The 21,846-nt window shown below is 48.8% G+C and overlaps 1 protein-coding gene across 1 annotated transcript in view; it reads left to right on the top strand.

Annotated features, from left to right (window-relative positions):
* Positions 1-19,523, top strand: part of LOC144167670 (uncharacterized) — a 29,496-nt gene extending 9,973 nt beyond the window's left edge. Inside the window, exons 3-4 of the mRNA XM_077696858.1 lie at positions 7,478-7,868; positions 19,187-19,523. Coding sequence (XP_077552984.1) covers positions 7,515-7,868; positions 19,187-19,435 — 603 coding nt within the window. The 5' untranslated portion in view covers positions 7,478-7,514 and the 3' untranslated portion in view covers positions 19,436-19,523. The remainder of the gene's footprint in view (positions 1-7,477; positions 7,869-19,186) is intronic.
* The last annotated feature ends 2,323 nt before the right edge of the window (positions 19,524-21,846 follow it).

Genomic DNA, 21,846 nt, shown 5'->3' with positions numbered 1-21,846 from the left:
CATATTTTCCACTGCGCAAGTACCCAAGTTGCTAATTTCGATTTTTGAGGTTTTCAAAAATTCGCCGGAAGCAGGCGTCTTACATGCTGTCTTACGCGTCTCTCAAAAGATGCGTATGACACCGAGTCAAATGGCGCACACACGCCCGAAGCACCTCTTGGCGTTGTGGCATTGTGGCGGAAAAGCACCGAGCTTCGCATAGAGTTACAACCATCGATGTGCATTAAGGTAGACCCAGACAGACGCGCATAGCAGTTGCTAGCACTGAATCTATGACCTTCAGGCTTGTAGACGACAGCTGATGTAGGGCCGGCAGGCTGTAACGCAAGAGGCCGACAAAAAATTTCACCATATTCCCGCAGGGGAACCCTAAATAGTATGCAAAGCAGCCATGGACCCCATGGCTCAAGTTCACATGAGTTTTAAGTTCGATCGCGGCGTTGCGGGAGGAGAATGAGGGTAGCAGAGCGCGCGCGCGCGCGTCATTTATACCGCGGAGCTATAGTGGCGCCCCCAGCGGAGTATGCACCGGCTACTCTCGCGTTTCTAACCCTAAGCTGCTTCGCATTATAGCGCGCGGAGCCGCATGTGTTGCCATTCGTTGCGCAATCCCGGAGAGGAGAAGAGCTTCGTAGAGGAAAGGTGGAATTCCGGAGAGGAGAGGCATCGGAGAGGAGAGGAGGAATGCCTCGCATACTACTCAGGGTACCCCTACGGGAAGATGACGACGGTGGTTGAACGCGAAGCTATCTCGTGATGGATTCTTTGGTTCGCCAATCCCTAGGGGCATCCTGCCACAATCATCATCAGTGGTGCCTGGCCAGGCATGCGCAGTGGGTGTGCGGACGGCGGACAACGACGACAAGGGAGGGAGGGACACAGCCCCGATTATGCGATGCTCCGCATCTAATATAAACTACGCTGCAGCAGCGGCCACCACGGGCGTCCCCACTTCAACTCGGCCGTGCAAAACCATGCCCGAGTTTCCTTCGAGTTCTAAAGTCAGTCAAACACATCCAGCCCCTTCGTGGGCGCGGCGTAACAACTGAAGCCACATCCATCCATGGCGTCCAGTTTGTGGGGGCGTAGCGTTGTAGCCAATAAATGTCCACTTAATGCCCCCTAGCAGCGACAAGAACTTAGCGCAAAAGAAAAATGAAGTCCCCAGGCCACCGTCATCCAATGGTGCCACAGTCGCGGGGGTGTTCGGTCCGAACTGGAGTTCACTATTGTACAAGCCGACAGGAGAGGCAAAAACGACGATTTTCCCATGGGAGCCTTCTTCATACACCGTGAAATTTGATGGTCGGGAGCAGGGCGCGTTCCATTCGCTACAGTGGACTCGTTTGATTACTTGGTTTGCGCCTGCGCAGAGCTGCACTGGGACTGCCCTGAGGCCACGTTGTAAACACAATTCAGTGGAAGAACAGAACACCGAGAAAAACCGACCGCCCCTCACCGGGCGTGGCCAACAGCCACGCTGGGGATTTCAAAGTAGCAGTGGGGTTATCTAGTTTGTGCCGGGGAATGAGTATCGCAGAGTGATTTCAGAGGGTGCTGCATGCGAAAGATACAACACGCCGTACTTTATCAACGTAAGCGGCCCCAATGCAGCGCGCTGAATATGCCAGGCGTGCTGCGCGCGATTCCGGCGGTTTTGCTCTAGGTGTATCGAATGCTCCTCTATTTCTACTTTCATAACCTAAGCAGCTGTAAACTCGGGAGTAGGCGAAACTCGGGCCTTCTGGAATAGCGCCCCTGTATACGCAATAATTAATGACCGCGAGCATACGGGATCTTGGAAGAACTTCGCGTGAACATCATCCTATTCTATGAGAAAGGTGACATGAAGGACTTGAAAAATTACAGGCCAACCATGGTTACTGTAAGTCGTCTACAAGGTACTTACCAAAGTAATTGCTAACATAATTTCTGCCACCTTAGATTTCTGTCAACCTAATGAACAAGCACGTTTTCGTAAATGCTATTCAACAATGAACCATATTCACGCGATCAATCAGGTGATATAGAAGTGCGCGGAGTATGAGAAAGCATTTGACTCGGTCGAAACCTCAGCAGTCATTCAGGCATTACGGAACCAGGGTGTAGACGAGCATTATGTAAGAATACTAGAAAATATTTGCAATGGGTCCATAGCTACCATCGTCCTCCATAAGGAGACCAGTAAAATAACTATAAGGAAGGGCGTCAGACAAGGAGACACAATCTCTCCAATGTTATTCACAGCATGCTTACAAGAAGTATTCAGAACGTTGGATTGGGAACAGGTGGGAGTAAGGGTAAATGGAGAATACCTCAGTAACCTCAGATTTGCTGATGACGTTGCCTTGCTAAGTAACTCGGGGGACGAATCGCAAAGCATGGTTTCCGCACTGGACAAGCTGAGTAGAATCGTGGGCCTGAAAATTATTATGGAGCAAACTAAAGTAATGCTCGATAGCCTCGGTGAAGCACGGCGGTTTGAGATAGGTGGCGAGGCAGTGGAAGCGGTGAGCAAATATATCTACTTAGTCCAAGTAGTGACCCCGCAATCCAACCTTGAGGCAGAGATAATTGTCAGCATAAGAATGGGGTGGACTGCATTCGGCAGGCATTCTCAGAAAATGAAGGCAGCCTACCATTGTCCCTGACGAGGAAAGTGTATAACCGCTGCCTCTTACCGGTACTCACCTTAAGGAGGAGATGGGCGGGTTTAAAAATAGGGCAAAATTTTTTAGGTTCCCCAGTATTTTAAACATTATCCGTGTGATCGAACAGCAGAAAATTCCCGCCCTCCACCTTTCTCAGATTACTGTGTGATTTGCGATACGTCATATCATGCCTTCTTACCAGCTTACAATAGCACGTATAAATCTACAACTACGACGAAACAACAATGTAAAGATTTAAGAAAAGCACTACAGGATAAAAACATGCGAATAAAACACTATCGACGTGCTTAAAGCTTGGGAAGTAGCAAACAACAGATTCACGCAACAAGATGCACTATTTTGCTCTGTTTAGATACAAATATGTACCAAGTAAAGTTTGCACGCTCTAATTTTAAAAAATAAACTAAAGCAATGTCTAATTTTACGTTACAATGTCCCTCAGAAATCGCGTCTCGTGGATGGTCGTTTTAGTGACCCGAATCGCAAATTGTGAGGCTTCGTAGACATCGATCAGAAAGAATCTACGATTAAACCAAGGAACCCCCGGTAAAAAACAGTTCAGGATCCACTCTAAGATACTTGTAGCAGAAAAACGGAGTGGGTATATTTGTTTTGAACGTAAAGAAAAGTTCCCTAAAAAATTGTGCCCAGTGAAAAATTCTTACAGAAATTGGATCGGATATCCCGTTTCAGTATATTTTCTTGTGGGTTTGCTTTTTCGGACAATCGCAAATGAGATTATCAGCTATCCGCAATTTGGGCTGTCCGAGATTTTGAGATGTCCATAACGCAATTGCAAATACTCCGGCGCAAGTACATCGACAGAGCATGCAATTAGTTTGGGATTTAAAATGCTAGCCAAAGTTTTGAGTTACCTGCTTTCAAGCTAACTATTCCACTCTATTCAAGAAGCGTGGGATCTGTGTCCTTTTGTGCCCTTTGTTCCTTCAAATATCGCAGTTGACTCAAGGCCAGCGCAACACGGTGCGTTCTCTCTTGCGAATTCGGTGGACAGAATATGCGCACTTGCGAAATTGTCAGTGCCTTCTACATTTCCTGAGAACGTTGCGGTTATTGCGTGGCAAACACGATGGTTGCAGAAGAAATTACCTTTGTCGCGGGATAAGAGTTTTGCGCTCTTAAAAAAAAGCATCTTGTGTGGGATTCGTCGACCCCCAAGGACAAGACTCAAGCGTCGAGGGGGAGAGGAGCGACCATCGAGGTCTATGTTTAATGGAACGTCGAAGGGAACAGAAGACTAAGAAACAATGGGTGCGCTTGGGAAGCGTGAGGCATGACCATTTCCAGCCAAGGAAGATTGACCTCAGTTCACTACAGATAATGGCTGCCCGCACCCGGCCTATGGCGGTCGATGGTGATGCGGCTGTGACCTCTACAAAGAGATTTTACATCTTCCGGCGGCCGACAATGTGGAGACAGTCTGCATGTGAAGAGTGTAGGCGTTGAGCTGGCAGCCATGGTACAAGTTCCTGCGCAGTCGGTGCGTAGAGTCTGGCATACCCGATGGCAGCATGCACTGCAATGCAGTGTAGTTTCCGCAGAATGTTTTCAAAACCCATGTCGGAGTCCAAAATGAAACGAATGGCTCTTAGATTGGCGAATCATAAAATGACGTGGGAGCGCTTCTTCGAAGATGGTGTCTTGAAAATACGTGGTCCCTTCAAGCTCGTTGCCTCGGTTATTTGCTGTGGCTGCATGGGCAAAATCTCCGGGTCGGGGGGTGAGCTGTGCATAGAAGATGTCCGCGAGGGTCCTTCCCACGACGCGTAAGTCATCAGCGGCTCGCTTCCCGTTTTCCTCGATAGGTTCTCGTCTGAGTCGTCGCTTCCTAGGGAAAAGTTCTGATCGTGCTTCTCGACCAAGTTACCTGTTCTTCGCTCTGCTCCTTTGGAATTGTCACCTAGGTCAGTTGCCTGTTTGGAGGGAACAGCAAGTTCGTAACTTGCGCCGACAAAATACACGCTTTCCACTGGCTCTTCTGGGTCTTCGTTGCACATTGAGGGAACGTGCCGTCGTTCGCAACGCGGGCAAACGATCTTCCTCCTACACTGTCGAGCGATGTGTCCATGGGTCCGACAACGGAAACAACATCCGTATTAGAAGGCTCTTCTTCTGCTCCATGGTTACATTTTTAGCTGCGCAAGACGCTGCGTCATGTGAGGCGGAACAAAACAAGCACTTTCGTATCTCGGGAGCGGTGGCATTTAGGAACGCTGCAGCATGTTCATGTTTTGAAATTCCTGTTCGCAGCTGTTCCCCTGTCTTGTTGTCCTTCTTAAACTTCGTTTGCTCCGACGAGTCCTGAAAAACTGCTTCCAGGTACTCAACTTCGTTTCCAAAGAAGTCCATCAGTTCATCAAACTTTTTCTTGTGGTCGATCGGTTGTTGCTTACGCTCCACTCCTGTTGACGATGAAGCAGTATACGACGTCTTTGAATGCCGGTGGTACCTCAGGACCATGTCTCGAGGGAGTGCCCGAAGAAGTATCTCACGTAGCATGGCACAATAAGACTCTGGGCTAGTACCAAGTGCAGTCAAGCTTCTACAGTGTATCTGCACCTCGTCGTAAAGCTTTCGTAGTTCCGTTGCGTCAATTGATGAGGAAACAGGTGGTATGTCAATCAGAGCCCGCAGGTGGTCTCGGACAATAAGAGTCTGGTCACCGAACCGCTTCTGAAGGATTTCTATCGCGTCATTGTAGCATTGTTCGGTCATGGGCAGTCCAAAAACTGATGCAGCCGCCGAGCTGGTCAGTAGGCTGTTCAAGTAACAAAATTTCTCCGTCGCCCGCAGTTCTGTGTTGTTATGTACAGCAAACTCGAATATACTCCAAAATCTCAACCAGTTTCGACGGTCTCCATCGAACTTCAGCAGTTCTAATGTCGGTAGCTTCGTTCTAGTGGTTGCGGTTTCGCTATGCGGCGGCCTCGTTAAAGAAGGCGAAACGAGGGACTTACCAGCCTGTTGGTCTCGAGATCTGTACTGAAGCACATCCCTAATCTTCGCCACCTTGTCGTTGTATGAAGTCGCGTTGGAGGTCTCTTGCGTGACCATTTCCTCTGTAGCTTCCAGGAAAATGTCGTCGTCCAGCTTCTGGATCGGTCGATGCATGGCCTCGATCCTCTCCAAGGAAATCGCTGCGTCCATCGCTGTAGTCAGGGTGCCACTTCGGAGGCCGTCTTCTATCTCGGTGAAGACGGCGGAAAGCTTGTCCCGAAGGGCAGTTCGTCGAAGCAGCTTTCGCTCGATTGAAGTCATCCTTGGTCCTTGGAGGTAGGTCCGCCGGTCAGTCAAGCAGAAGCCGTCGAAGAAAGGCTATCGGTCCTGCTTGTCGGTGTCGGCCTGGCAGACACGAGTCCCGGGTCGTTTCGGCACCAAGTTGTGGGATCCGTCGACCCCCAAGGACAAGACTCAAGCGTCGAGGGGGAGAGGAGCGACCATCGAGGTCTATGTTTAATGGAACGACGAAGGGAACAGAAGACGAAGAAACAATGGGTGCGCTTGGGAAGCGTGAGGCATGACCATGCCAGCCAAGGGAGATTGACCTCAGTTCACTACAGATAATGGCTGGCCGCACCCGGGCTATGGCGGTCGATGGCGATGCGGCTGTGACCTGTACAAAGAGATTTTACATCTTACCTCCTTGAACAATCGACGTTTACCTAACAAACGACGTTTACCAAGCCCGTTTAATAATTAAAATAAATGAATATAAATAATTTATTATTTGAATTAATTTATTTGGTATGATTTATTTAAACAATTTATTTCTTTAAAACATAATTTTTTTATTTCGTTCCTGCGACAAACTGCCAAACGCCCAGCGGCGTTCACTTCAGAAGTTCGACTGTTCCAAACATCTGGAAAATTGCCTCAGCAAGGAGAATAGATCGCTTTACTGCATGTTCGGCGCCGCAGCTGCGTATTCGCAGGGGAATGTCGCACCATGTAAAACATGCTTCAGCCGCAGACGCGCGGTGTCGTACAGAAAGTACGTCATTCCAAACATTTGCAAATTAGCCGCAGCTACAAAAATTGGTAGTGCCGCCGCACGAGCGGTGCCATTGTTCCGAATTCGGAGGTAAATTAGCACCATGGAGTTCGGGATTTGCTCTGCTAAAGCGATGTCCATCACGCTTATGTCCTAAAGCGTTTACTGGCCTATACTGCAGCGAAGTGGCCAAGCTAGAGAACGTGGTGCTGGCTAGGCCAGTAAAATTATGAACGGACCTGCCCTAGTAAAACGTCCGTATATACGAAATTATGCGGATACGGATTTCGTACGGATTATTACGCAGCAAGGCGTAACTAGGCCTAATGCAGATAATAGTTATAAAAACAAAATACTCAAATAATTTGTCACAAAAGAAACGTTTGACACTGTTTTAGTGTTTGTGTCTTAATTAAAGCCCGAAATACGTCACCATATGTTTTCCGTATACTCCTTATGTACGGAGTTCATACGGTATGATTTCCTTTTTCGGGGGTCGTACAGAGATAAAACCAGTGTCATTTTTTCTAACGAAATACCGTACTCCAGTATGATGTGTTACTGACACATATCCATGCTTTTATTCCGGCGGTGTGCCAGCTAGCAAAAGTAAAAAATTCTTATCCCCATGTTTCCACGTTTCAGGAGGGTGTTGTCTAAGTGAACCATTGGGGAAGGGGCTTATAACTCTGGAAAGTGCACATTCAGATATTTGATGCAGAATTAATGAATAAAACTCTTGCTGAGAGACATGCATGTTAGGCAGGGTAAATATGCAAGCTTTTTGCTGCAGGGGTCCCGTTACGGTGCTTCCCGCAAAAGCCCACGTGATGGAAAGTTTGAGTAAGAGTATCCATCTGAAACCTCTGACAGTGATTGACGAGTGGTTCCACAACGAGCAGAAGACCAGCCCACTTAGCGTAACCTTCGTGCACAAGACGTCGCACACGACAGAAATCCAGTCGCGTTCCTTGGATATGGTACGCATCGGTACCAGCGTCTCCGTCGAAGCCAGCGTGCCATTAATTCTTACCGGGGCAATCTCAATCAAAACACACATCGACATGAAGAAAGACAGTGCTTCGACCGTCACGACCACGGAGGAACTCAGCGTGAAGGAAGTGATCACGGTTCCCCCGAGAACATCCACCCACGTGACCTGGCACATATCTGAACACAAAGTGGTGAGTATCATTCAAATGTTTTTTTTATGCCTAGCATTCCTTGCCGAGTGCCCCCACAGCAAGGACCACTTGATGCCTTGTAGTTGCGCAAAAATGCATATGTGGCGGAAGTAAGACCTGTAATCGTTATAATGGCGTAAGAGAGAATTGGTCAGACAGACTTTTCAAAGACCATCATCATCATCATCATCATCATCATCATCATCATCATCACCAGCCTATCTACGCCCACTGCAGGGCAAACGCCTATCCCATTATTCTCCAATTACTCCGGTCCTATGCCAACTGTGACCAATTTATCCCCGCAAACTTCTTGATCCCATCTGCCCATCTAACTTTCTGCCGCCCCCTGCAACGCTTGCCTTCTCTAGGAATCCACTCTGTTACCCTTAAAGGAGCCATGAAGAGAAAACACAAGTTTGGTTCATTCGAAAGATTGCCTCGTTAGAACCATAACGACACCACTTATAACGCAAACTTGCCTCAAATAAGCTACATAATTAGGAAAAAAGGAAATGACCATGCGACCCACCAGCTCATTTTCCGCAACAGAACCTGTGATGTCACTTGAGAATGCTCTGCGATTGGCGGAGGCCGGCAAAAGCAAACGCATGTTAGGCAGGGCTTACAGTTTGCATAGCGAGCTAAATGCCCGTGAAACATACTGCACATTCTTTTTATGACAAAGAATGGTGGAGTAAAAGGTTGAAGTTCCGAACGAAAACGCAAGCGTGTATGCCAATGTGTACGAAACGAGCTCGACATCTCGCCGTTGCCACCGTCGCGCAGACGAATTTTCGGGTTCAAGGCTCTTCGGGGCCAACGAACCGTCCCAGCACGCACAGCCGCGACCTTGCTTGGTATCGTAATCCCTTCACAGGAGGTTGGCCGTCATATCGCCAACCAGCAAAGGTAAAAATAGAAACAAGGGGAGTAAGGAACACAGAGCAGCAACGAGATAGTGCCACTTGTCGCACAGGTTTCGGTATGGAGGTCGTGTTGGCTTGCTGCTATCGTTACGAGCTCGTTTACAGTTTACAACCACTGAAAACTTCAGTTTGTTCGAGTACTTTACAATGAAATTTCGTTGCTGTGTTTCGAAATACCCATGTAGTACGGGCCAATCGTCGAGGGAGTGCGACATCCCCGCCGGTGAGATCTCCTTTCATGTGCTGCCCAACGACGAACCTCGGCGAAGCAAGTGGCTACGTTTTGTGAACTTTGCAAACGGAGGAGAACGAGAGCTAAAGGAAGTACGAGTGTGCTCGCTTCATTTCCGAGGAAGTGATTACGGCAGGGACCCGGACATGCTGGCGCTCGTCGCCGACTTCGTCAAAGCACTCTGACCTTGGGGAAAAAAATTGCCGTACACACCGCGCATTGACGCTCGAATCTTTCTGGTCGGAGCAGAGAGCTCGAGCGAACGGCTTTCCATACACGACACCGGTCAACTGGCATAAGCGATACTGCTACTGAAATTGAAAATACGGCACATACGTACCAGTCTGTATTCGTCCGTCGCGACGGGGCTGACGAGACAGCGGTGCCGACGGCTGGGCGTTCGTCTGTTGTGGCTATCGCGGAATGGTCGCTTTCCCGTCCACCGCGTATCCCACAACTCTTGCCGCTCGTGCACTTGGAATGAATGAATGAAACAAATCTTTATTAAAACAACAGGTGCAGTTGTTAGGGCACCCGCCCGGTGGAGGGGATCCCTAGTCCGGGATCCCCTGGCTGCGGCTGGCTGCGCGGGCCCTTTGCACCAGGTCAAGCTGGAACGTAGGGTCCTTGCTGGTCAACCGCGCCGTCCACTGTTGTATAGAGGGGTTGGGGATTGGGTGCAGGTCCGGTGTCTTTTGGCACTCCCACACCTGATGGTATAGGGTACCGGGCGCTGGGCAGTAGTGGCAAGTGGCTGGATAATCTGTCGGATAAATGGCATGAAGATGGGTACGGTGTGGATACGTGTTAGTTTGAAGTCGTCTGAACGTTGTTGCTTCATCTCTTGTGAGTTGGTGGTGTGGAATGGGGAAAATTTGCCGTTTGAGTCGGTAGTCCGCCAATACATCTGTGTAGCGCAAGAGAGGTTGCGGATTAGGTGGATGAGGTGGTGACTGCCCCGTGAGAGAAATGGCCCGGTGTATGTAATCGCGGGCAGCGGCGTGAGCCGCCTCATTCCCCTCAAGGGATTCGTGTCCTGGCACCCAAACTATATAAACTTCGGGAATGCTCTGTCTTGTTAAAAGAAGACGAAGTGCCGTTTCAGAAATTCGACCTTGTAAGTAATTTCTGCACGCTGCCTGAGAGTCGGTAAGTATGGTGATTGGGTATTGGGCAGTGATGATGGCTTGGGCTATCGCGGCTTCTTCGGCAGTATCAATCGCTGTGGTGTTGACGGTACAGGATGTTATCTCTTGGCCCCGTCCATTCACTACACAAGTTACGTGGGCCGGATGGTGCGGATAAGGAGATGCATCCACAAAACAGGTATTTAGGTCGTTTGCATATCTGGCGGACATGGCTCGTGCTCTGGCAATTCTTCTGGCCTTGTTGTACTGTGGATGCATATTTCTTGGTATTGGGGCCACTCGTATGTGCTGTCGAATCTTCAAAGGTATGCTTGTTTTCTGATCTTTAACCGGTGGAGTGGTATAACCTAATCGGTGAAGAGTTGCACGCCCCGTCGTCGTTTTCTTCAGGCGCTCTATCTGAGAAGTGTGGTGCGCTTCTTGTAACTCCTCCCAACTGTTATGTACGCCTAATTGTAATAATCATTGAGCGTTCAAGTGGTGTGAGGTTGTTAAATGCAAGCCTGAGCTCCTCGGCGAGAGTTTTGTTCTCCGGATCAGGTGATTCCATGACTAGGGCTGCGGGTGCACTAGGTTTTACTAGTATTTTTAAAATGGCCGCCGTTTCGGTCGACTCCCGCGTGTGGGTGCTATATGGAGTGGACATACTAAATATCTGTTTCATGGACCGGCTCATGTGACGCCATTTTTCACGTGACGAAATGTGCAATTTTAGCGGGATATTTAAAATTTTGGCTTAAATTGCCTTATTTCTCAGTGAATAAAGCATCATTTGCTTCCGGGAAAGCGCATGGGGTACTATGAAACACCTAATCTTTCGAATAAAACAAACTTTTGTTTTCTCTTCATGGCTCCTTTAATGACCAACGGTTATCTTGCCTTCGCATTACATGCCCTGCCCACGTCCATTTCTTCTTCTTAATTTCTACTAATATGTCCTTAACAAAGGCCAAAATACGACGAAAAAAGACCAAACCAACGAAGCATAGAAATAGAAAAAAATGGTTTCAATCCACGCTGTGAAGGCGGCTGGAAAGCAAAGCTGTAAACGACACCCCCAATAATTGCCCATGCGACGTCACTTGAATTCACACACGTGGCTCTACAACGTGTGAAACCAGAGATTCTACCAGCCGTTACCTATAATTCGTGACGGCGGCGTCCCGAACGCAGAAGCGTCGGCCATGGCCGCGCTAGAGCGGCGGACGCCACCACTCTAGCCCGGCCGTGCGCTGGCGAAAAAAAAAAAAAACGGAGAGGAGTGTCTTTCGAATGGTGAGACAGCGGAACCTAGCCATCCTGATGTGCTAGCTCGGGGCTACACCACCGCGAGACACAAGCGCAGACACCGAAACAATCGAAATACTGATTTAAACTAGTTAGTTTCGTAAGTTTGAGAATTGCGAGAAATCTGGGGGAACTTTTATAATCGCTATTTATCAGATCCAGTTGCTCCTTTTGCCTTTTGTAACACCTGTTAAAACACAACCGAATTGGTATTCACCAGTTTAGATAACGGAGCCCCATGCGTGGCAAGCTGTGCGCAAAAGGAGCGTTTCTCTAGCATCCAGATGTATGTATGTGGTCTCTACATTTCGTTTCCCGCTTTGCAAACCAACCCTTAACGCATCTTTGCCGTACGACCACTTAATTCCGTCGAATCGGGGTTATCCAAAAGGTGCTGTCGAACAGGTTAATCAAGCCGTGCGAAGGAAGCGTGCAATGGACGCGAAGTTGCACCAAACAGGCCCAAAACAACCGTCGCGAAAGCAGACGACAAAGCCGACGGAAGGTTCCCGCCGACGCGCCCGCCGGGATGAGCACGGGAAACGATGGACCATAGCCTCCAGGATACGGCTGGGCAATACCGCCCATTCGCTGCGCCATCTACACTGTGCTCCGCGAATGAAAAGTACCCTCCCCCTCCCCAGCCGCGTTGGGAGTTTCTTGTCGCACACTTCACGAAGAAGCCGTTGACTGGCAGAGGTAGAAATCTTTGCTTTAAAACAGCGTAAATGGACCAACTCTGCAGTACGCCTTGCATCTTCGGAAAAAATGATAACTACCGAAGGAAAGGCATTTTATCACCCTGGTATCTGGTATCTGAAAATACAGTGAAGGGATTACTAAGCTCCCTTTGACTCATCCTCAATGCCGGCTGCAACCTCACCTCGGAGTCATGGAACGCCAGGATTTAGAATTTCGTGTTCGTGCTCGAGCAGAGATAATGATGTCCTCGAAGAGTTTTACTCTCCACACAGGATGTCAGAGGTTCATATCCTAAGCAAAACAAACTTACTTCACGCACTGTTTCGTCAAAATATTTCTTTTAACAAATTTTTTGCAATGGTTATGCCGTGCAACCTAAATTTCAGAAGTTTGTTTGGAATTTATAAGCGTTCAGTTGGGCGGTATGTACTGTTGGCGACATTTCACTCGTCGGCTTTTATTTGTATTTGCTTAAGCACCCTGGTTACACTTTTCTTTTCAGTTTTTGCAGGACATCTTTTGGGAAGAAAAAGGAATGAGAAGGCAAAAAAATAAGAACAATATTTACGATGTTTTGAACGAAGACAACGCAAGTTGAGGTGGAAGATCTACACACGTATCATTTGAACATTTTCCCTTTCATACGCAAATCAAAGAAGAACTCGGATGCAGGGCGAACCAAGCGCTTCGCGAATACCGCCTTGTGCTCGGTGAATATTTTGATGTTCTCCACATTGCCTTCCACACAACGTTGTTTTCCTCTCCACGCACACTTGTCCCATAGCGCCAAACTGAGTCACATGGAAGGACGCATCTTCCAAGCCATGTTGAATCTCCTAAGACTACCCAAGAAACTATTGGAAGTCTGGAACTGCTATCATCTGGTCTCCTGGCTACGAATCCCTCGAGGAGAACGAGGCGGCTCACAGCCCGCCGTGCATGCCCACTTACAACGGGTCGCTCCTAAAGAAGGAAGGCTATCCAGCACAAGCCTTCTTGAATTGCGCCCTCCCCCCCTCAAATATAAACTAAAATATTCGCACATTACAGAAACAAACATCACATCACCCAATCCCTTATCGAGGTGAAGCCCTAACGTTTAGGCGCGTGCAAACTAAATCCTACTCGATTGCCATTATTCTACCAATTCCACCGGAACTTTGTGCAAGTTGGTGTCGGAGTGATAACAAAGGCCTACCCGACCTACATAATCGCAGTGTATAATCGACCTACATAATCGCAGGCTGAGCAGCTCCGACCTCTCTTGCTAGTGTCGGTTAGGGTAGAGGGCACGGAAGCCAGCCTGGTCTAAGGCATGCCCGACTAGGGACGCCCCTTATACATGACGTAAGCCCGGACATCATCTCCATCCTAAAGATCAATAAAACGTTCATCAAGAAATCACTAATGAGGTGCTCTAGGTCATCACGTACATCGCAGAGGGGGCAGAAGTGTAAAATGGCTTGTTTTAGGTCGTACCGGAAGTGTCTCGTGAAGGCGACAGTCAGCTGCATACGACCTACTTGCGCTTCATCATGCTTGATGAGCCTAAAAGCCATTTTGAAATTGTACTGAACGCTGATGAAATGATGTAGTGCGTAGCGGCGTGAAGTGTCAGAACACAAGAGGTAAAGCGTCTTTTCCTGGGAGGGTTCGGTTTCTCTGGTGCACTTCGGTCATTGGCGATCGGTGTCGCAGGGTCCAGCTTCATGTTACTGTTTATTCTACAATGGACAGACAGACAGACAGACAGACAGACAGACAGACAGACAGACAGACAGACAGACAGACAGACAGACAGACAGACAGACAGACAGACAGACAGACAGACGGACGGACGGACGGACGGACGGACGGACGGACAGACAGACAGACAGACAGACAGACAGACAGATCTTTAATGGTAACTGGTAACGTCAGAGCCCTGCTTGTGACAGGGCTTGCTGCGCCAGATGCGCGACGAATGTTGGACAGTGATGCGCGACGAATGTTGGAAATCACGGGTACAACAAAAAGACGGCCAACAAAAAAATGTTGAAAACGAGATATAAGGAAATTCTGGTAGCAAAGGTCCGAGGGAAATTAAATTTGAAAAGAAATCGTTGAGGTAAACGGTAAAGTAAACGGTGCAAAGAATGGGAAGAGCACAAAACCAAGAGAAAAAAATAGGTAAACACCACAGCGTGAAATACGACATATTTCTAAACAATTGCACTGATTACGAGCTAAAGAGATATTTCCCGTTCAGGGACTCGTAAGAAGCGGAGAAGAGTTATAGTTCCCAAATAAAATGGCAGGGTTTGAGCCTTTCTCCATGCCGTATACGAAACCGGGAGCTTTCGCGCCGCAGCAAACCGAGGGCAGATGCCCAGTAAGTAATTTAAAGTCTTACGCTCAGCGCTATCCGGGCACGCAAGTGGATCGTCCTAGCCTATTCTGGACTTAAAACTAGAGCCTCTACAGTTGGAGACGACCAGTGCGCCTGTAAAGCTTGCATGTAAAGAGGGAAAGCGACAAGGTCAGTCTGTGGCTGAATGTAGCGCTGAAGATGGAACAGGATGAAACAATCCCCGCCATGGTTGCAGACGACGTGGCTGACACAAACCTGTCAGTCTACAGAGTCCTGTGGGCTTTATACTTGCGTGCGATGAATTCAAGGCGGAAATAGCATCTTGCAGCGGCCGGAATGAGCTTCTTCAGGGAACCGAGACCACAAAAATAATTAACACGAATGAATTGTTAGTCTCACTTTGGTCTTGCAGTAGTAACATAGCCAGTTTTGTATATTAATGGTCATTCAAGTCACTGAGTTTAATTAGAAAACGGATATCACATTTTAAAAAAAGTCGTATTGCGGCCTTCTTTAAAGCACCCACCTGACGTGGCGTTGTAGCTCACTCGCTAAGGCGTTGTGCTGCTGAACCCGAGGACGTGGGTTCGATCCCCACCCCGATGATCGAGGCTTTCATGGGACGAAATGTGGTAACATGAAGAGTGCATAGCCTATCGATGAGGAGAGCAAGCGCCAAGCACACATGCAGCAAGTCAGAAGAATACTTGGACCAGATGCTTACATGGGCAAAGTTTTTTTAAGCTATTAAATCTGATGGCAATGTTCATACTTGCCAACCTTATTCAGAAAAAAGAAAAGGTTAAGCATATGTGAGACAAGACATCAATATATAAGTGATATTTGCATGGTTCGTTTAATTAAAAATACATTACTCTTTGATTTTTGTGATAGTAAATAACACAAATACGCCATGAAAAAACCGAAGGCGCTCGAGGCGCACCTTGTGGCACTGGTTACTGTTCAAAAGTTATAAAAGCTTCCAGTAGATGGCGCGAGCAGTGGAACACGGCAAAAGAATTCGCTGACGATTCCTACACTCCCTAATGCGAAATTTGTGCGCCGCACGAACTGCAGTTTTCTCGGTCACCGCGCATGTCTGCTGCGCGTCTCAGGACATGATCGCGTGATCAGCGAACGTAAGTTGGAGCGCGCTACTGTTCTGTTATCTCGCAACGCGTAGCCGCCGCCGGCAAGCATGTTTTGCAAATCGTGTTTGAACCTCCCGCGAAAGTGTCACGCGGTTCGCATGAGCCGCGCACGGAGGAGTAGAGGTGGCGAGAATGTGAGAGAGAGGCAGTGAGAGAGATGACGCCATAGCAGCGCGTGCCACCCTTCTCCATTAGACTTTCGCCAGACTCTCCGACGATCGTCTCGTGCAGGCTCAGCATAGTACCCTCCCCCTCCCCCTTTCACCACAGTTTTCTCCGCCATTTTCTTTGTGTCAGTGAAGCTGGGCTAATTTTTGGGCGATGGAAACTAAAAAAATCAACTGCCCCTGTGTCTAACGACAGCGATGGGAAAACGGAAAGCTTTAGTCGTTGAGTTTGTCGTTCGATCGTTCAGTTTGATCGTTTAATTGGCTCGGATTTAGCGCTGGTTCGGAAGCTTCGACTCGGATAGACGCAGTAAAGCTTTGCGTTTTCCCATCGTTGTCATTAGACAGGGTGGTAGCTGACTTGTTTGAAAGGTTGAGGGAATGAAGACACGTTCCTTAAGTCTGACAGCGGATCACTGAGAACGAACGACTTTACATTTACACAGTATTGCCTTGTGATAGCAGTGGTAGACAGTCAGAGGTTCTGTCGTCGTGACTCGACACAGTATGTTTGCAAATGTGAGATCTATGCAGAAACACTTTTGGGTGTTGGGTCGAAATGGGGTCCATAGACACAACGAGTATTGGGCTGGCATATAGTTCTTGATCCATTTCCCTGACTGCTTAGACTCGTCCGTGTTGAAGTCTCCGCAGAGCAGAATCGAAGTCTCTTCTACCGGTACTTGTAGTGTCTACATAACCTCGACCAGGAAACTCTGAAGCTCTCTCTGGGACGTGTTCGGTCTTATGTATACGGTGACGATCACGAGCCCATTCGGCGTGATGACCGCACACGCATTCCGCTTGACGCTGGGTGCTTCGGAGACGCACGTCGCGACGAACGTATTGGCCATGTCGCTCTTGGCGGCCACTCCGCACGCGCGGCGATGTAGATCGGATGACGTGGTTATCGATCGGTACCCCTTGAGTTTTACTGTGCAGTCCGACCATGTTTCAGAGAAGCAAAGAACGTCTGCCGTGCAGAGGACTTCGTCTTGCATAAATTTTTTCGCGTGCTTCTGAAGGTACCCAACGTGGAGTGCACCGACAATCAGGTCCTCCTACTCGTCTTCGTCGCGCTTCAACGTCTGCAGCACGGACTTGGTGACGGTGGACAGGTGATGCTTGTTCAAGCGGTAGAACGCGTTCATCAGGTCGCGGTCGGCGTTTCATGCGGTGTGGTAGAGCTCGTGGTGTCCGGTCGAGTTGGTCAAGTAGAGACGATTGACGTCGGCGCATCTGCTGAGAGCCACGTACACTAGCTTCTGCGGATGCGCGCGGTTGTACTCGTACACGACTTCCGAGTAGATCGCTTACTGCGATTTGTGAACGGTCACGGCGCTGGCTTGCACGAGGGGGAACTGCGTCCTCCTGCACACGAGGCCTGTATTCCTGTCTATGGTCACGGTGGCGCTCGTCTTCTGTACGGGTACCCAGTCTTTCTCCATCATCAGTCCCCTGATGGCGGCGTCCCGCACCAACGGTCTGGCCTTTAGTTTGGCGATAATTCCGGTTCCCGGGTCTTCCAAGTTTAACCACAGGCAATGTATCTTCATGCGACCTCCCGGTTTCCCAGGGCTTTGAGTATGCCGACCGCGCCGTAGATCAGCCGTCTTTGACATCGATGTTGGCGTTGATCACGTAGGGCTTGTTCCTCGCCCTGAGGCAGTTTTTTGAACTTGATCTTGGCGCCCTGTAGTTCCTCTTCCGATCTGTGTACGAGATATACGTCGGAGGCCCGGCACATCACTACGTCAGTGACGTGTCGCAAGGTAACTTCGGTGTTTAACTTAGCTACTTACTCTCCACTACAAACAAGAAATAAAACTTCACTACAAGAACATCAGAGAAACTCTTCGTACACTTCCTGTTCCAGACAAATCTCTAACAACCACGCAACTACGCATTCTTCGACGCGTACAGTTAAATACCATCCTTACACCTGCTCGTTCCTTCCTCTACCGTATCCGACACTCACCAGCATGTCCCAATTGTCCCGAACCATACGCTAATTTAGAACACTGCATTTTCGCCTGCCCCATTGCAATTCAATCCCCACATTTTCCCCACCCACCTCCTTCAACGTGGCGGGCTTGGCTAGCCTCGGACCAGCTCACGGACCAGTTGGCGTTGGTGAACCTGGCCCGGGACATTCTCGACGCTTAATGTTGCGTTGGAATAAAGTTTTTTCCTCCACCTCCTCCTAGCTGTTCGAGTATGTGCTACTCTGGATGTACGCACCACTTAGATTGGGACTGGCCAACCAAAGAATCCATCACGAGAAAGCTTCGCGTTCAACCGTGGTCGTCGTGGGACAGAGGGGATTAAACTCAACGATCAAACGATAAACTAAACGGCAAAAGCTTCGCGTTTTCAAATAGTTGTCGTTAGACAGAGGGGTAGTTGGTTTTTTCCCTTCACCCACGATCATTCATCATCATTATCAGAGAAAGTTGACTTTCCTGCAGGGCGTATTGGCCTACAACGGCATCAATGAAGAAAATAAAGCTTCTTATTAAAACAATAAACACCCGTGTGCTGAAATTTTAGTCCGCATAAAATAACTCCAGCTGGTCCAAAATATTGAGTAGCCTACAAATGACGGTGCATCTCAAAGCGGAAAGTGCAGCTTCGGCGAGTATAATCTCCTTACCCTACCAGGAAAAAAGAACATCTCAAAAAAATATGAAGGTTCCACGAACCCCTGAAAACAAGGATAAAATATTGTCACGAAGACAAGGACGATGCAGTTGTCTTGAATGAGAAACACGTTTATTGGAGCGAACTTGTGCTCCCCTAACAACTCAAAAGAATACAGAGGCGGCGAAGCAGCGGTCAACAAAGTGACTTGCGTCGGCGAGCGTCGCAGAATCGGAATGCCCCGGCGTCTGCTCTGCAGGCTTTTTATCTTTCGGCGCGCGTGGTTCTGGAACCGTCGATTCGCATCGAGAACATTGTAGATGCAAGAAGATTATTCCGGGCTGTTCACGTAAATCGGAATGCTCTCCCTATCAGAACAGATAACACATGCGGCACATAAAGAAGGAATGGAACACGCGCTTCCCTTGGCACGGAGATAACACAGACCAGCGCAGCCGGGCGGTAAAAGCAAAACACAAATAAACAAACTCAATGCATGGTTCGCGGCAATATAACAATTCATACAAACATGCGTACCATGACATAGGTTTATTTGAGACTGTTTAAAGCCTTTGCTAATCTCAGACGCACGTTGAATTCAATTATGCTTGGTGCAACTGCTTCCGCTGTCGACCCAACAGCAATGACTTTATTGAACAGTTGAGTAATTAGGACAACATGCCCAATTAACTTCCATTCTTTTTTTCTGCAGGAAGTTCCTTGGACCGCCGAAGTTCATGTGACAGGATACATCATAGCCACCTACCGAAATGATCGGGGACAGCACAGACAGTTTTATGGGGTTGGCGAAATAGATTTTATGCCCTATGTTACGGTGTCTGTCAACCGGTCCCACGCCTACTTGCTAATGGATGGTGCCTTCATAGTGACAAGGGGTGTAAGTGGCGAAACAGTAGCCGAAGATTTTGCTCTCCAGAACGACCCACATAACAATGGTTAACAACAGATGGCGTTGGGTTCTTAAACAACGAGGAGACAAATGACGCGAAACAATTATCACGGAGTAAAATAAAATTTCCGTTACTCGATGTTGCATTTTTAATTTTCTTTGTTTTATGTAAAACGAAATTCGTTGATGTGCTGCAGTCTCGGCAAAAACAAAAGTTAGCGCCTTGCATTTTCAAGTGCGTGTGTGTGTGTGTGTGTTTGTACGTGCCGCTGCAGGAGCACCTAGTTGTGTACTTCCAATTATGTGTGTGGGTGAGAGGGTGTTTGCGAGGGCTAACAGTGGATTCAAATGGTTATTATAAACCAGCGTTTTTCTCCCCGGAGCAAAACTGCAATTTACTGCTGCTCATTCTTTTTGACCATCCGGAAAGAATCCTGAGAGTTGCAAGGCTCGGCTAGAAGGGAAACATAGCCCAGCTCTAGTGGTTGAATAAGCTTGTTCATTTTGAAAGGACGTTTGCCGGCTACTGACAGGATATAGCTGGCCGGCAAAAAACGCAGCTGGCGTGAGGAACAACAGGTGAAACTACCCCACGTGCGGCGAGATGCACGTTGGCATCCACGTGAACTTGGAAATGACGTTCATAGAGCAGTCTTTCAAAGCGCACGCTTTCCCCCCTTTGTTTTTGATACAATGGCGGCACATCCAACTACTCCTGGCCATGCGGCGTTTTGTAGTTTTAAAGACGATAGCCTCTATTGGATTACTTAAACGTGAAAATTTTCGTCTGTCTGTCTGTCTGTCTGTCTGTCTGTCTGTCTATCTGTCTGTCTGTCTGTCTGTCTGTCTGTCTGTCTGTCTGTCTGTCTGTCTGTCTGTCTGTGTGTCCGTCTGTCTGTCCCTCGATTCAAGAATTAATCAAAAAGAAGTTTGTACAGGTAGAGCCATTCCGAAGTACTAAAACCGCTCTTTAAAGTCATACATGTCCCCATTATTTAGCGCAAAGGAAACCTCCGCCACATTTGAGGCAGGATGTAAGTACTTAAACCGGTAGTACCACGTTCTTTCGGTTAATAATTTACTGTGGGTTGGTTTTTACTAGAGGAAATCAAAAGAACTACTACGAATGGTGCTCAAACACTCCAACTCGTTTCAACGCTCCAACTCCAGCACATTGGACCGATGACCCACTCTACCACACGCGTCGCATATCTCATGCTGCTCCTTATGTGGGAATCGTCTATACTCATCTCCGCAATAATAGACCTATAGACCGCGATAATGGACCTGTACTCTGTTGCCGTCGAAAACGATGATAACCGAGTTGGTCCGACCTAACCTTCTCGCTTGTAGAATAGTGGGCTTTTCGTGTAGACGAGACCCTTCGTTACAGCTTCGGCAGTGTCATATTCCCGGAGGTTGTGACGACCCCTTTGACGGTGTCTTCCGGCGGGGCCACGTACGCGGTCATCGCAATAGGTCTTTTCTCCGATGCGGAACTCTCTGATCGCGTAGTACTGCTCTGCCCGCTTTATGCTAGGGGTACTTGCAAGGATGGTGTTCTTGGTTGTGGGGATGCGGAGGACGTATTCTCCCGCTACCTGCATGCGATGCCGGTCGTGTCCAGCACGCCATCGCGCAGTCCAGCGGTACTGATCCTGGTGATGTGTAGGCCATCCCTCGGCCGGAGCACGATCTTTGTCTTTCTTGGGCAGGTGCCGTTGCCTGCGCGGTTGCGGCTGCACATGTAGCCTCTGGTTCGTTGACCAGACGCCACCAGCGTCTTGCCCAAGAGGGAGCCCCGTGGCCAGGTCCAGTTTGCGAGGGCGCGATCGCTGCGGTGACGATAGCACGTGAGCCACTCGGCCTCCTCCGTAATTTCTTCTGGCGAGGATAAACATCCTTATTTTGTAGAAAATTTGTATGGCGTCTTCAGGAGGTGGAGTCCTCAGTCCAGGACCCCATATGCTTTGCCAGCCGATACAGCCCGCTCCACCAGCCGAAGCTGGTCGGACCGGCATGAGCTGGACAGGGCGCGCCTCTGGAGCTCGGGAGAGTTGTATGGATTCGGTTTGGGGAGAGGGTGGGAGAGGCATCCACCAACCATGTGGAACAGAGAGCAGTCTGCTCCACAGAATGGGCAGCTAGGGGACGTAGTTTGTTCGGAGTAGTGGCACACTCTTTTTGGGTGGGGAAAGGTGTTCGTTTGCAACGCACAGTAGTGGTGTGCCTGCTCGATAGATAGGAGTCGGTGGGGTGGGCGAAGGGTGCATCGGGCCAGGCGTAGATGTTGGGTCATTTCCGTGTATGCCAGCATGGGAGTAAATCTCTCCGAGGCGGCGTCTTCACTCCTCGGGTGGCGTGTCATTTCTCGCGCAAGGTCGTGGGCCGTATCGTTACCTCGTACTCCCACATGGGCTGGAATCCATACGATCTGGATCTGTCGCGGCGGGAGGTGGCGG

The sequence above is a fragment of the Haemaphysalis longicornis genome, unplaced genomic scaffold, assembly GCF_048455015.1.
Source record: "Haemaphysalis longicornis isolate Haplotype H1 unplaced genomic scaffold, Haemaphysalis longicornis Haplotype H1 scaffold_2, whole genome shotgun sequence".
NCBI lineage: Eukaryota > Metazoa > Arthropoda > Arachnida > Ixodida > Ixodidae > Haemaphysalis > Haemaphysalis longicornis.
Note: the sequence above shows the minus strand (reverse complement) of the source record. Positions and strands in the feature narration are given on the sequence as shown.